This window comes from Dipodomys merriami, unplaced genomic scaffold (genome assembly GCF_024711535.1).
Source record: "Dipodomys merriami isolate MVZ:Mamm:240054 unplaced genomic scaffold, mDipMer1.0.p SCAF_6, whole genome shotgun sequence".
Classification (NCBI taxonomy): domain Eukaryota; kingdom Metazoa; phylum Chordata; class Mammalia; order Rodentia; family Heteromyidae; genus Dipodomys; species Dipodomys merriami.
Genome location: NW_027206179.1, coordinates 41784996 through 41801377, shown reverse-complemented (window position 1 = coordinate 41801377; position 16382 = coordinate 41784996). Strand labels below are relative to the sequence as shown.

The following is a 16382-nucleotide window of genomic DNA, read 5'->3' as shown; positions in this document are numbered from 1 at the left end:
CTAGAACAAGCAGAAAAGGTCAAAAACTATGTACATATGACCAGATAAGATGATGCTAAGTGAAATGAAACCTAAGCTAGGGACAAAAGTGGCTTTTTCTTTCTTGCTATTGTTTTTAACGTATCTAAAATGTACTATGTGATTTTTTGTTTCTTTTGTATGTTCATTCCCCACAGTATAACCCCTGTTTTCACTGCATTTGATGTCAGTGCTCTGCATCTTGAATATACATTGTTCTAATTTGGGGAGGGGAGGGGAAATAACAAAATGCTGAAATAAGGATACAGGTTTACCCATTGTAACAATGAGATGTGCAAAACACTATGTTGAAAATGAACTTTACAACTTGGGTGGAAGGAGAGAGGAGGAGGGGAGGTGGGAGGGAAATGATGGTAGGGGAAAAACAAAGGAGGAGGTAACAATGCTCAATAGGAAATGTATTCATTACCTTACGCATGTAACTGTAACTCCTCTGTACAGTATTTTTACAATAAAAAACATAAAAATTCCTTGATAGTCATTGGGACTTAAATGCCAAAATTTGTGCTCAATAATACACTGATGAAAGTATGTATAAAGCTGTGGTCCAAAAACGACTTTAGTAACTACTCATTCTGATGAAAAAAGTTAAAACCATAAAAGTAGGGGAATTAGGTGAATTATCCAATATCCCATATTGTGAGCTGAGAAAGACTAAATCACAACTTCATCTATTTAAACTTTTTTTTTCCTTTCACTATATCCCTGTGTCTTTGAAGAATGAGAAGGAATAATGTCCTTTGGAACTAGGGCTTTCTAGACTAAGGAAAATTAGAATCACAGATAGAATCAGCTGATGCATTATCATAGAAGCTCATAAAAAGTAAGGTAAAACTACCCTGTCTAATTTTACAGTTATTAATCTCTAAACTTTTCATATCATTAATTAATATAAAATTGTTCCTTTGCTGTGACTTTGTTTTAATTTCCATTTGTAAAAATAATTCAATGTCAAGAAAGAGCTGTATAGCTAAAATAGTTAACAAAAACCTGATGTTTAATTTTTATATGTAAATATAATAATTTTCTACAAGTCTTGCTTTGTGTGGGGGGGCTTGAACTCAGGGACTCACATTCTAGCTCAACTTCCTTGCTCACAGAAGGTGCTCTGTCTTGCCTAAATCCAGATATTTGCTGGTTAATTTGTAGATAGATTTTTTTGAACTTTTCTTTCTCTCTGGGCTGGCTTCAAACCACAATCCTCTAAGTCTCTGCTTCTTAGATTATTAGGATTACGTATAAGCCTGACACCCAGTTTACATGTACTATTTCAAAGCTGAAAGAAATGACTTAAAAATTCAGTGTTGATAATGGTATTATGAAGAAGACAACTACAGTAACCATCACAAATTTAGTCACTCAAAATCATCATATTATCATATATCATCAAAGTACTTTATGGCAGTGGGGTTTTAAGTACATTATTTTGAAGAGTCCAGGGATCTCAATTTTAATTAAAAAAAAAACATTCCCCAAACAAAGATGGGGTTCAAACTACAGCACTATTATAGTGTTACAATTTTGACAGAGAAAGCAAAGAATCTCATTACATATATTAGAAACTCAAGATGAAATTGAGGTACGCAGAATTAACTACCTAAACTAAAATTTAGACAGCAAACACATTTATACTATATGCTTAATAACTCAGGGTTATGACTTTTTAAACGTTCTATACCATACCTAGTATATGATCATAATTCAATAAATGTGGTAATAATCAAAGTTAGCATCTGTGACCTTTCGTAAAATACATTGTGGAATCATTTCTGAACATAAATTCACTATACATACATGTTTCAGTATGTGTGTACATAAATGTATGTATGAATGAAATTCTGTAACATTTATTTGTTTTGAAGGGGTGCTGTGGAAACTCAAGATTTCAAGCTATCTAGGTAGGTGCTCTACAAATTGAGTTATACCTCCAGATCTCAATAATATTCAATAATATTTTTATCTTTAATTTACTTTATATACATGTTTGTATATATTAAACATATATAACATGTCTGTGTTTTGGGGTACTTGAGTATAAGGTTGAAATGAGCAAGCACTGATTAGTTGAAGCATTCCTATTACAGGTATTCTAAATTTATCAGACCACAATTATAATTTGAGAGTAGAAATAAATAATTTAGGTTCTATTGAAACTTACCTCTATAAATTAGGTCTTAAAGATAGATAATTGGAAAGGAGATTGTTAGTCCTGGAGCCAGTACAATAAATAAACATTCTTTCAAAATCTGGGAATTGTAAACTGGTGTTTTCTTCACTTTCTTTGTTTTTTTTTTCTTTTTATTTTTAAAGAAATAGTTTGAGGTGATGTTGGTTGCCTCTTAGTCTGAGTGTTCCTGGCATAGAATAGTTGGGTGAAAATAACTCAGCGGCCCACTTTTTGTTTACCAAGAAGTGCAGTGGTTAGCATAGGGCAAGGTACAGAAGTAAATTCACTTTTCAAAGGGGTATGCCTGTTTACATTGACAAAACCCAGATATGGCTCCTGGGCTGAAAGGGAATTTCTTACTGGTTTGGTTTAAGAACTCTCAACTGATGAAGATAACACACAAAGAGCTTTTCCTTTGCTTCTCAAGGAGTTACACACATAAGAAAACAAATTATACCCCTACTTTTCTTAAATTGAGAAATGTTGAGCAATGTTTTCTGAAAACATTTAATTTAACCAGAAAGACATTCACTAAAAGCTTTCCCTCATAGAAAACAATTATGTGGGTGAAATGTAGGGGCTAAACGTCATATGTTTATTTTAAAATATAATCAATTATTTGGAAATGATTAAGTTTAGCCTGGATTAATGACTTATTTCAATTACTGAGATATAAAACCTTAATGTTGAGTACAGTTCTGGAGACTCTAATTACATTAGTATTAAAAATGCCATATTAATAGATGAGAAGATATGTTACACTTTTAAAGGCCTTCTGTTATGTCCTTGGAGAGGTAAATAAAATTAATTACATTTCTACTGGGAGAAAGTTTAATATAGTAGGAAAATATCACTGAGGATAGAATGTTGGAGGAGAAATTTCAAATAAAACATGGGTAGCCATATCTGCAAGCTCATACCTACTTCTAGTTAGTGAGTACAACTACAGAGAAGTAGATGGTGAAAATCTCCATCTGGGGCCCACATGATCACTTCATGTGTGGGCAAGAGAATCATGCTTTCTTCTATTCCAAACACTCTTATTATCTTGGCTCCATGCTCTATGTTATTGTTAACTGTACGTATTTTTGATTCATAATGTACTATACGTAAAATATACATCCTGACAACCACATAGGATATCCGTGGAAAGTTTTGTATGGCTTTTTGAAGTCTATTCTTTGAAGAAATTCTATTAGTTGAAACAAACTTATTTATGAAAGAGGGGCTTTTTTATTCTTCTATACTAGACATATTTAAAATGAATAAACATATCATTTCCTCACTAAAAGGCCTGCAGTTTAAAGTTATGTAAATATTTATTAGAACTGGTGTGCCGTCATTTAGTAAACTAGACAAACTTAAACAGCTAAATCCGTCCCAGTATCTGGCAATGAAGAGAACATTGGAAGCAAAATGTTGTTTTTAATGCCCCTGTCATTTTCATCTAAGTATTTCATATATCTTAATATATGTAGTTGAGTATTTTCAAAATAATTTTATTCGTGTGGTAAATTGAAATACATATTACTAGGACAAAGCTGAATACCATGGTCCAGTCAATAACATGAATGGATTTAGTTGGGATAAGTTGAATTTTAGAAAGAAATATTGATATCTGAGTGTTTGATGTCCCTCTCTTGCAGACTGCAAAAACAAAAGGCCTACCTGGATATTAGTCAGAAGGGTCTCTATGGAAGACAATCCATCAGGAAACAGGAAAGGAGATGGAAAACCTGGAGGTAGCGGTTGTCCATGCCCAGTTAGAGAAAGTTTGTCAAGGCTGTCTCTTGCGGTTGGTGTAGAAAGCGGGGTCTCATCTGTATGTGATTGAAACAAAAATATAGAACAAGTTACGCTTGTCTGTTTTTATTAGACCTCAGTAATGGCTTCCCTAGTGGTTTCCAGAACATTTATTGCAAATTGGTTCCTGCTATCAGGAGAAAATGCTTTCTGCTGAATTTTCTTTAATGAAAAAGCTGTGGAGATACAACAAGATAACATTAATGAGTAACTTTATAAGCCTTTTAAATGCAGTCTCTAATGAGACTGAGTTTACAGTGCCATAGAATCTTTTTAAAACAAATATTATCTCATATATAGTTGTGATAATATATTCAGGCTGACTTTATGGGCACCTTCCCAATTATCTCATTTTAGTTTGTGCTGTTTGGATTGACAATAGAATATTTCTAGGGCCTCATGTAAAAAAAGTGCTTTGTATATTAGAATGTTTTTTTTCTTAACTAATCTTTTTATGTTAAGAATATTTCCAAATATATTCATAAGAACTTAAAAACAACTTAGAATTACAATCTTTCATTTCAGAGTTAAAAAGTAGAATCTAAATATATTTTTTCCTAAAGTATAACCGAATTATTCATTATCATAAAATCATGAGACCTTGAACTTCAAATTCTTTTGAACTTCAGCATATTTTGCTTTTATAGTGAAAACCTACAATTGTTTACAAAATGAAAAGGTTCTGAAGAAAGAGTAATAAAACAGAAGTTCCAAGCAATAATTAGAAAACTAAATTAATAACAAAAATAAATTAGCATTTACTATACTTGTTGAATACACCTCCACATTCAAAGCAATTTAGAATAAGGCCAAAATGAATACTTTGGCACTGAAATCTTTGTACCTGATTATTGTTTAACCATTTTGTAATTTCCAATGAGACAGATACAAGCTGTGGCTTATTTTAGTTTATTGAAATCAAAGTGAAAAATGTATTCAGGGCAGGATTCTCAATTTTATAAATATCTTCATATTTTACCCCAGGAAAATTAATCAGAATAATGTATTTGCATAGTCCTGATACTATCTCTCAATTTTGCAAGTGGATAAAACCTCCAACACATTTGCCTTATGACTATAATTTGAATTCACTGTTCTTCATGATCATTCTTTCATATTTCATTACAACACCCAACTACTCAACATGTTTTCCAATTAGCTCTATCTGGGAAGAACTATTATAGAAACTCCTATACTTTCTTATCCCTCACTATTGTCAAAACAGGTTAAATTCATCTCCTTCATCTTTCCACATTTGTAGTTAATGAACTGAAAGTAAAGAAGGTTGGAAGTAAGAACACAGACTTCTTATTAACTATGCTTCTCACTTTTACTCACTCACTCCTCTGCAGTTTCTCTTTCCATTCCCTCCTCTGTTAACTTACTGGCAAAGGAGACTGGAAAAATAGTAAGTGATTAAAGCAGATAGGATGTATTTAGTATATTTTGTTCATTATACTTGTGATCATGATTAGAAAAGACCTTAGACAAGCGTAGGGCTACTCCATGGCTAGCAGGAGCAAGGTGATTTTGGATGCCATTTGCCTAGCTGTCATAAATTACTCCACTAGACTAAGGTTGCTAGTGTTTTCTCATAATAGCTCTGAGAAGACACTTGTTAAACATCTATGTGCATGTGAAATTGTTTAAGAATGGGGAGCAATATTTTTTGATCAGCATCACCTTAGCTGTCACATGCTAAAGAAAATGTGGCTTAATAGATCATGGTGATAATAATTACTTGTCTTTTGAAGAAAGGCATAGAACCAGATGACCACCTGAGGTTGTGTTCTGCTTTATCATCTATGACTTCTGAATTCTTAAATACTGCCCAAGGATAAAAGGATTAAATGTATGGATACAGGAATAAATACACATACACATGCATTTGAATATAAATTCCATCACTCCCATGATTATTTATTGAATGCATTTGTGAGTGTCTATAATTGGCTTTTGTGAGCATTGGTCTTTAAATCATCATTATGCCTACATTCAGGTAGCCAGTAATTCCTGAAAATAATGAATGGGATCACAAAGTAAATATGCACTATGTAAAAGTCTTGAAAACTCACGTTGACTACAGAGATTCCCAGTATTAAGCAGACAATTCTTACACATAGTAAAACACTTTTCCCTCCACTATTAGTCATTAGACACTGTTTATCTTAGTCAGGGATTAAAATCATTCTTGTGTGTGGGGAGATGTATGTGTATGCATGTTCCTGTGTGATATTTTTTCCTCTGTTGTTTCAATGCAATGCCATATTGGTCCAACAATCCTAGCTATATGACAATGGACTCTAATTTGATACAAATTTGTTTATTGTACTGATGTATTAATATTTCTGTGGTAGAAATACAACATCAAACTTTTAATATAGATAAGGAACAAATTTAGAGAAAAATGACTACTTAATACTGGAAGAAAAGGGATAATTTTGAAGATCAGTGCACACTTTTCAAAAGAAGGTGGACTGTAAAGATTTAGAAAATGGCTCTTTGTTTTCAAATAAAAGGGATCTTTGATATTCTAAATGTTACAGGAAGATTACAACAAAGTTTGAAAAGTCAGAGAATGTGGTAGTTTTGATATCACATAATTTCTGTTGACTTCAAAAGTGAGTGCTGTGATGAAATATACATTCACAAAATGTCTTCCATTTGTAGCCTGAGTTCAGACTTGTAAGAGTTTATCTTTAACAGAATGTTGGCTATCCAGATGTTATGATTTTAGATTATTTTATCAGTTGTCAATGTAATCCATAAATTCTTATTTTTTATTAAATTAAAAGAAAACTTAAAAGAACTATCCAGGGAATTCCTTTATACTGCTCACTTGGGTTGAAAGGAGACCATTGTATATATTCATATCCAATTCCAGAAATCTAATAATGTTACTTGATTTAGAAAAGCTTTTTGTTAAGGATGGGGCTGAGAAGGTGGCTCAGTAGTAGAGTGCTTGTCTTGCATGCATGAGGCCCTGGGTTCAATTCCTCAACACCACATAAGCAGAAAAGGCTGGAAGTGGCGCTGTGGCTCAAGTGGTAGAGCATTAGCCTTGAACTGAAGAGCTGGCCCAGAGTTCAGGCCCCATGACTGACCCAAAAAAAAAAAAAAGATGAGTTCATCCTGATTTAGGATGAGCTCTAAATTCAATGACAACTAGCCTTGTAATGCAAAGGCAAAAGAGATTTGAAGGAAAGAAAAGACACAATAATGAAGGAGAAAAAAATGAAAGAAAAGGTAACCACTGTGAAGTAAGTTAGGTAGCCCTCAGAAGTTTCAAGTTGCTACCCAAACTGTTAATTTTAAATTCATAAAGATTTTTAACTGAGTCTACAAAGAACAGCATGGGTTTAAAGCAAAATCTGAACATGTTAAAATTTAGCAAATGATTTCTTTTCTAGGAAAGTTTATTAATATTGTCAATAAGTATATAATAATTGTACAATAAAGATATCCACAATTATAAGAACATATAATGAACAGAAATAATATAGACACTAAGAGAAAGCACAATTTTATCTTATAAAATTATTAAAAGAGTAAAGGATAAAAATATGATAGTTCATTCTCTTCATCACTTCATGTCATGTATTACTCATATTTTAAGTCACTTTTCTCATAAATGAACATCAGCAAGTAAGATTGATGCCTCTGAAAGACAAACTTTTTTCCCCTCCAATCTTATCACACATAACAATTCAGCAGGATATCCTAAGGAACAGTTTTGTTTAAACCAGTAATGGGCTTCTACTTTTAAAATGTTTTCTTTCCTGTTAATAAAATCTAACTCAGTTGTTATTTTCATAAGTATTCCCTTTGGATTTGAATTATATGTTCTTTCAAGTGCATGTGTGTGAATCCCTATTGGTTTTCATTAAATTGTGAATTCCAAGAAGAAAATACTCATTTTCTTTTAGAAATACATCCATTTCAAAGAGATTCAAATTACTCATGTCAGTATGAAAAAAATAATATTGTTAATAAATAGAAAATTTCTACATTTAATGGTTATGACAAAACAAGGAATTAGCTTAAATCTGTATGTCTATGTTGGTACCGTGAAGGATATAGAAATATTTGAAAACATGGTACTTTCTAGTAAGAAGTGAATAATTAGTAATAAAAATATAAACTTTGTTTTGATAAATTTCCATCATGAATGTACATGTTTATATGAGTTTCTGTAAACTCTAGAAGCAAATTATATAACTGAAGTGCATGAGTAATCTAAAATTAAATATTGGTGCTTAGAGGAAGTCATTTGAAAATTATATCCAGACATAAGGCACATAGATGATTATCCTGAACTCAGTCATAATCCCAATGCTGTCTTATCCTTATTCTAGGCACTCTGAGTTTAATATTGGAAAAAAAACAGTAATAAATTTAAATGTTATGACCCCAGAACATAATCTTAGGTCAGGAAATGGTCACAAATTTATTTTTCTACTGTCAACTTCTCAGAAAAGAAGGAAATATGAAGTGTTGCCTTCAAATTTATAGGCAAGACTTCTATGAATCTTGCAATGTATATATATAAAAAGCCTAGGAATACTGTGAAATAAGACTTACTATTTATATTTAATTTCAAGAGCATTTCTCAAATTCCTATATAAAAGTGCTAGAGAACTTTTAGTAAAATTGATTACACAATCCTTTCTGCAGCACATTTATGCTAAATTTAAAAGCAAATCATCCTAGAGACAGAAAGTATAATTCTGGTCATGATTCTACCAAATTCTAGTGATTTTAGTGCAATTGGCTTAATTATTTCAAATGTTACTATAGACAAAAAAAACACTACAGTTTGAATCTAATTAAATTATACATGCAAACATTATAAAATTTAAGGTATTATTTTAACATCAAGTATAAAGAAATAGTATATGGAATAACTAAGTTTATTATAAGTATCTCATTGGAAATTTGAATTCACTCTGGCATTAAGGAAATTCTCTTGGTCTTTATATTATTTCTGTCTAATAAATATTATGCTAAAGCCATATCATCATAGTATCAGAATTACTTCACTATACATTAGTTGCTTTATATAGACAAACAATGAGTAGTTTGGTGAACAGTTAATAATTGTGATAGAATTATATTCACAAAGGGTAAAGAAGTATAAACTGGCTCATCAATTCCTCTTGAGGCAGCAAGTCTTTGAGAAATGTATATTGACCTATGCAAAAAAAAAAATCCACCATAGATTGTATAGATTGTGAGGAAGATACTTAAGAGGATTTTGTGGATATACTTCAAATAACATTTACTCTGTATTTTGAGTTTTGGTGAATAATGTAAAGATGCTAATGTGAGAAGGAATAAAGCAAGTATGTGAGAGCAAGAATTTTGCTAAAAACAAACTGAATTAACAACTTGACTAACTTAATTTATAAAGTACTTATTGCACATTTTTATGCAAATATATTATCCCTGTAGGTATTCCTCAACAATTACATGGTTTTCATTAAGATGCTGACCACTATTTAGATGGAGAGAATCAATTTTTACAATCTCAGCTACCTTACACAGAGTAAATTCTTATTAAATTAAGAGGAAAGATTTGTTTTTTATATGTATAAGATAAAGAGAAGCAAATGCTGGATTTCAAGTGGGCAGAAATGAGTAGTCTCTTCCTGTCTTGAAGTTATACCAGAAGCATGGTAGTACAAGTTAAAGTATCTTTGACTAGAAAACCATCCTCCTGAGTATAGGTCAACTGTGAGGACATTATCTTGGTTTAGGAGGATGCTTCTGAGAAGAGTTTTTTTGTTTGTTTTTTAATACATCCAATAATAATCTCAATAAGGTTGGGTACCATTCAAATGGTACCCACTAGTAAAGTTAAAAAAAAGAAGAGATTCTATTTAGTAATTGGAGTTAAAAGAGGACTGGATTTGGGTAAACACTAATTCAGGGGGAGGCCAAGAAATTATCTAAGAAATCCATGGGAGAAATAATAGCTTAAGAAAATTAGATAACCTAATGCCCCAAAGAACTGTGTTTTTAAGAGGAAAGTATACTTTCTCCTATTATTTTTAAAAGTCAGTCTCAAAGTTCTAGCTGGTAAATTTGTATTTCAGAGATTTACATGTGCAGAAAATCTTAAGACCAAGCTCTCTACCAATATTTCTAAACATACATAGCCTTGACAGTAAACTCACCAAATAGCACTTAATTATTGTGTAATGAATGTGTTTATTCCCTCCACAACTTAGAATTTTTGGCAAAAAAAAATGCAGTGGAGTTTTACACCTACCTCACGCACATATACACCCACTGGCATGCATCTACCTTGTGTACATTTCATATCAAGCACACAAATATGTACTGACAGAACCTGCAAACATTTGCCTTCACCTCTGCTTCTTGCTTAAAGTAGAAAATCATGAGTGATTGTAAAGGATCTGGCCTAGTTTATGCTGAAAAAATATATACCATTTGATTGACCTTTTTTGTCTTTTCCATGGCCCTGTAGACCTACCCTCAGTGCTGATACTGCAAGTGAATATGGGAAAGCTTTTGCTGAAAGCGACATAACAGATGCAGTTATGTCTCCTAGGCTGATGTTTTGCATATCTGCACTGTAGGGCCATTATGAGTTCCAAGAGCACAGGGCAAACAATCATAACATTTGTTTTTAGATGACTGACTCAGGACATGTACACTAGGCTTTATATAGAAACTGTTTTTGTTTTATTAAGGGACTGTTTGCCTGTTAGTGATAACATCATTAAAAATAAATGAAAGGGGGCTGGTAAAATGCTTCCCAAAAGCAGAAACCTAATTAAAGGTGATATGCCTGCTCAAAGGCCTTTTTTTTTTTAACTCAGAAATAGAACAAGGTTAGTTCTTTCTCATTTTTATAAAGCCCAAAGAAGACCTCACAGTAAAACATCACTTCTGATCTAATTTTCTATTTCTGTGTGCTTTAATAATCTACTTTACAGTCTATGTTGCTGGTAGAAAGTGAACTAGTTTTGCTTTTACAGATGGCTTCTTCATATGTCATACTGCATAAAAAAGGAAATCTGATGGTTCAGCTCAAACAAAAAACTACACTCTCCTTTTCCAAACAAATTGTATAGGTTGTAGTACGTGCAGTTATAGTAGTCAAATAATACACACATAAACATTTCACATTCCCCAAAGACAACCTGTGAAAGCTTGACTTAATGGCATAAAAAAGATTTGCAAATCATAGTTTATCGTTTTAGAAAGAAAAAAAGTAAACCTTTTCATTTTAAGGGGTGGAGTTACTCTAATTTCATGGATGGTGGAAAAAGCAGGAAACTGCATTCCCTTGATAACTCTGCTCTTATTGTGCTGTGACCTTGGCCAATTTACTTAAATTTACATCTGCCAAAAATGAGTTTCTGAAATGTGCTTTGAGAATTTTCAAGGGGAGGGAACAGGAGTTGTCACATAAACCCAAGGCCTTTACAAAATTAATATAACTTTAAAAGAAAAGCAAAAATGAAGAGAAAATCTGGGCACTATTACACAGTGTTATAGTTTGATAGTCCTCTCTTCTGCCCAGTTCTAATTCATTTCATCTTCAAATAGAAAACAAATTCTGTGCTTGGTAAGAAATGTATGCATTATCCTGCCCATGTAATTGTAGCCCCTCTGTACAGTATGTTCTCAAATAAAATAAAATTTTAAAAAAGAAAAAGAAAACAAATTCTGTTTCTAAGTGAATAAAACAGAACATTTCCCAAAATATTATTCTACAATAGATAATAGTAGTAGTAGATTAGTAGCAGTTATTAAAACTGATTCATCTATGTGTTTCAGATTAAAGTTATCATGAAATTATAACACATCTGAGGTGACTTAAGAAGTTACCTGGCCTAAATTCATTATTTTTCAGGTGGAAAAAAGACAAGTAAGTTGTTGATCAAAAAAAAAAAATCACACCAAAACTAAATGTTGCAGATTCTTATTTCTTTAAAAGTTATGGCTTAAGCATAAAGGATACACAAGGGAAGGTATTTGAAACAACTCCAAAAATATGCATGAATACATACATGCATACATATCTGAAAAGTAGGAAAAATACCAAGCCTGAAAAAAATTAATAGGTAACTGTTACTTTGTAGGACTGATATTAATGTAATTTGTTTATGATTAAGGTAATATATCTCTATCCTGAAGAGACACATACTGAATATATACCAAGTAAAATAAGTGATGAAAGTATAAGGAAAAAAATAACATCAAGAAAAAATTTAATGTCCAGTATTTGATTTCAAATTCTTGGGGGAAGAGGACAAATTGGGTCAAGGAAATATGAAAATGGTTTGCATTGTGATGGTCATTGTAAAGACTAAGTTGTGGGTTGGCAGATAGATTTCATCATTCTAATTCCATTTGTTTTGGCAATTTTTATCTAAGAAATGTCAATAGAGAAAAATGAAGCTACTCATTAAAGAACCTCTTAGCTCCTTCTTCTTTCAGAGAGTCGAGGGCATAAATATGATCATGGTCATTATTACCAAAATAACGAGTACAGATTTAGCATTTCATATAAGGGCAGAACAATGTCCTAAGCATTTTGTATGCAGTGACTCATTTTATCCTCAACACAGTTCTGGTAGTTTGAAACTAATGTTATCCTCATTTTACACATGAGTAGATAGAGGTAAAAAAAAAAAAGTTAATTAACTTGTGAAGAAAATCTAGCTAGTAAGGAGAGTAGCCTAGATTCAGACCTATACTCAGGGCTTATGCTCTTGAAACATCCAAGGAGTAAAATAGAAATTATTCATCACCATTAAAAATGTATTAGGTATATGTACTCAAATATATATAAGCAGCATGTGCTCCACAGAAATGGAGAGATGAAGGGTGAATAAATGTAGCAGTAGTACTCACTGGACAATATGTTGAAAATGAACTATAGAACTTTTGGGTGGGAATGGGAGGGAGAATTAGGAGAGAGCGAAGACAGGAGTGACATTGTCTAAAAGGGAATGTACTCGACCTGATTTATGTAACTGTAACCCTTCTGTCCATCACCTTCATAATGACAATAAAATCATTTTTTATAAAATGAAAAAAGAAACAAGTACTCAAAAAGGTTTATCGCAGAGTAGGAAGACAATGTGGACATTTTCTATTTCATCTTTCATTTGTATTTATGCCCTTACTGCTTACAAGCTAGACAGTGGGGCATTCTAAACAGCCAACATCCCCTACCTTGGATTCTTCCTACAGACACACATGATAATACCTTCTTTAAAAAAAAAAGATATTTGTCCTAGAAACAAACTCCAGCATCTTCTAGTGTAGGCCTGCAGGAAATCCAACCATGAATACTCGCTCTGATGGGTTAGCATGCAATAGGCTGCTGAGATGCTATCCTAAGCTAAATACCAATTATCTGTAAGTCAGACAATTGTTTCAACAAAATTTCAACTGTAGAAGGGATGTAAAGGGTAAACCAAAGGAGGAGGCTGCAATGCTTGGTAAGAAATGTACGCATTATCCTGCCCATGTAATTGTAACTCCTCTGTACAGTATGTTCACAAATAAAATTAAATTAAATTAAAAAAATTTCAACTGTAGTCATATTGTGGTAAATTTAAAAATAAATATTTCACTTACAACTCCCTTGCCACAATCTCTTGAAACAGGTGCATGGCATGTGAATGAGAATTTCTCCTAAGGTAAAAGCTGATAACTTTATACCCTAACTTCACTGGCTTGAAGCAACTCACTTTATACCCTTTGCATTGATACCAATTGAGTACAGGTATATCTTAACAGGACTATTTCAGGTGACCAGATTCATTGAAAATGGAAATCAAACAAATTCAACTCCTTTAGAAGAGTTTAATATGAAAAAAAAAAACAAAAACAAAATCAAAAATTAAAAAGGAGGGAACTCTATCTTGTTCACCGAGTTGAGGCAACTCTATCTGTATCACCCCATTGCCTGGCATGTCACATATTGGCTGTGCATCTCATACAATTTATTTCACAAACGAGATAGTTAAGCCCTTGATGCTTACAGTAAGGCCAATCTCCTTTTGCTGAACTCAGTTTACATGGGAATGAATCATATAAACCTTACTTTGATATTCAAATTTTTGATACTGTCCTAGTTAGTAAAATATATTTACAGCTACTAATATATGCAGAAAATGACTAGAGATTATATACAAATAGTAAGATTTGCTTCTTTAAAAGTCTTTAAAAGTACTGATGGCTGTTTTGTGCAGTAGTAGCCATCTTATGACAGTGTCTGTGTAAAGTTTGATTATCACCTTGTCAGGAATATTATTACAGAAACAATTCCCCAGGAATTGACAGAAGGTGAAATTAAGTGACCTTTATATCCCTTTTACCTACTGATTACGATTTTTTTCCTTTAAAACTAGCTGCTTTATACCATCATCATATAAAAATGCAAAGGAGAGCACTAATTTTTTAGGATTTAGGGAAATATAAAAAGTTAAGAGTGTATGTTTATGTCACTGTCAGCATTCTTCTCTTGGTGAGAAGTGGATTCTTAAACAGCACAGCTGCTATTTTGCAACTCTTAGAGCATAAAAATATAATGTATCTTCGCCTCTATTGTACCTAAGATTCTGTTAACATTAACTTCCTATTTATAGCCATTCAATCTTTGGGACACAGAAAATGAAAATGATGTTATTAGGTAATAATTACAAGCATTTCAACATGATATGTTTAAGAAAAACAGTAAACCATGGCTATTTCCCTTTGTCGTCATCTCCTCCTCCTCCTCCTCCTCCTCCTCCTCCTCCTCCTCCTCCTCCTCCTCCTCCTCCTCCTCCTCCTCCTCCTCCTCCTCCTCCTCCTCCTCCTCCTCCTCCTCCTCCTCCTCCTCCTCCTCCTCCTCCTCCTCCTCCTCCTCCTCCTCCTCCTCCTCCTCCTCCTCCTCCTCCTCCTCCTCCTCCTCCTCCTCCTCCTCCTCCTCCTCCTCCTCCTCCTCCTCCTCCTCCTCCTCCTCCTCTTTGTTGGTCATAGGACTTGAATTTTGGCCTAGGCACTGTCCCTGAGCTCTTCAGTTTAAGGCAAGCTCTCTACCACTTCAGCCATAGCATCCTCCGGTTTTCTGGTGGTTAATTGAAGAGTCTCATGGACTTTCCTGTCTTGGCTAGCTTTGAACTACAATCATCAGATTTCAGTCTCCTGTAGCTAGGATTACAGGTGTGAGCAGCTGGTGCCCAGATGCTTCATTTTTTTTAACTCAAAAACAAAATAGGCAAACAAAATGAACCTTTTTTCCCCTTAAAATGTTCTATTAACTACAAATGTTATATCATAAACACTTCATATTCATATAGACCTTTAGCAATGTTTAAATATCCTGAAAAGCTTATGTAATCCAGGTAGAAAATAAAGTATAGGCTAGTAATCTAACCTGGTAAGAGAAGGATAGTTCACATAATTTTTTCCAAGCCTTTCCATTTCCTAATAAATGGGGCAATGTCATTCTTTTTGATGGAGGCATAGAATTCCATTGTGTATATATACCACATTTTCTTGATCCATTCATCTACCGAGGGGCATCTGGGTTGGTTCCCTATCTTAACTATGGTAAATAATGCTGCAATAAACATAGTTGTGATAGTAGCTTTAATATGGTCTTGTTTGTGATCATTTGAATAAATGCCCAAAAGTGGGATTACTGGGTCATAGGGGAGCTCTATGTGGAGTCTTTTGAGGAACCTCCATACTACTTTCCAAAGTGGTTGAACATAGGTCCCATGGTTTCCCTTATTTGCAATAACTGGTATATGTCTGGGACAAGCAGAAAAGCTCAGATAAGATGATGTTAAGCGAAATGTACCCCAAGATAGGGACACTTGTGTTTTTTTCTTCCTTGCTATTATTTCTAACGTATTTATAAGGTACCATTGATTTTTTTTGTTGCATTGTATGTCCCTCTCCCATGGTATAACCCCTGTTTTCACTGTGTTTGATGTTGGTATAATTTGGGGAGGGGAAGGGAAAAAACAAAATATAGGGATACAGATTGACCCATTGCAACAATAGTATGTACAAGATGCTATGTTGAAAAATGAACTTTACAATTTGGGAGGGAGTGTTGGGGGTGTGTGTAGTTGAGGATGTGGGAGGGACGATATGGTAGGGGAAAAACAAAGGAGGAGCAACAATGCTGGAAATATACTCATTACCTTGCTCAGGTAACTGTAACCCCTCTGTACAATATTTTCACAATAAAAAAATTATTTTAAAAAAAGTGAAAAAAAAGAAGGGTAGTGAGGAAGGGAGGTGTAAAGCCTGTACGTGAGAGGGGCGTGGTTAGTGTAGAGAGCACACAAGGGGTTAGCTAATGAGTGAGCTCATGTAGATATTGGCAGTG

The 16382-nt window shown here is 33.3% G+C and overlaps 1 protein-coding gene across 2 annotated transcripts in view; it reads right to left on the bottom strand.

Annotated features, from left to right (window-relative positions):
• Positions 1–16382, bottom strand: part of Dach1 (dachshund family transcription factor 1) — a 383776-nt gene that overhangs the window by 45809 nt on the left and 321585 nt on the right. For both annotated transcript variants that reach the window (XM_070002867.1, XM_070002868.1), the window contains one exon: positions 3875–4026. In XM_070002867.1, the coding sequence (XP_069858968.1) occupies positions 3875–4026 (152 nt within the window). The remainder of the gene's footprint in view (positions 1–3874; positions 4027–16382) is intronic.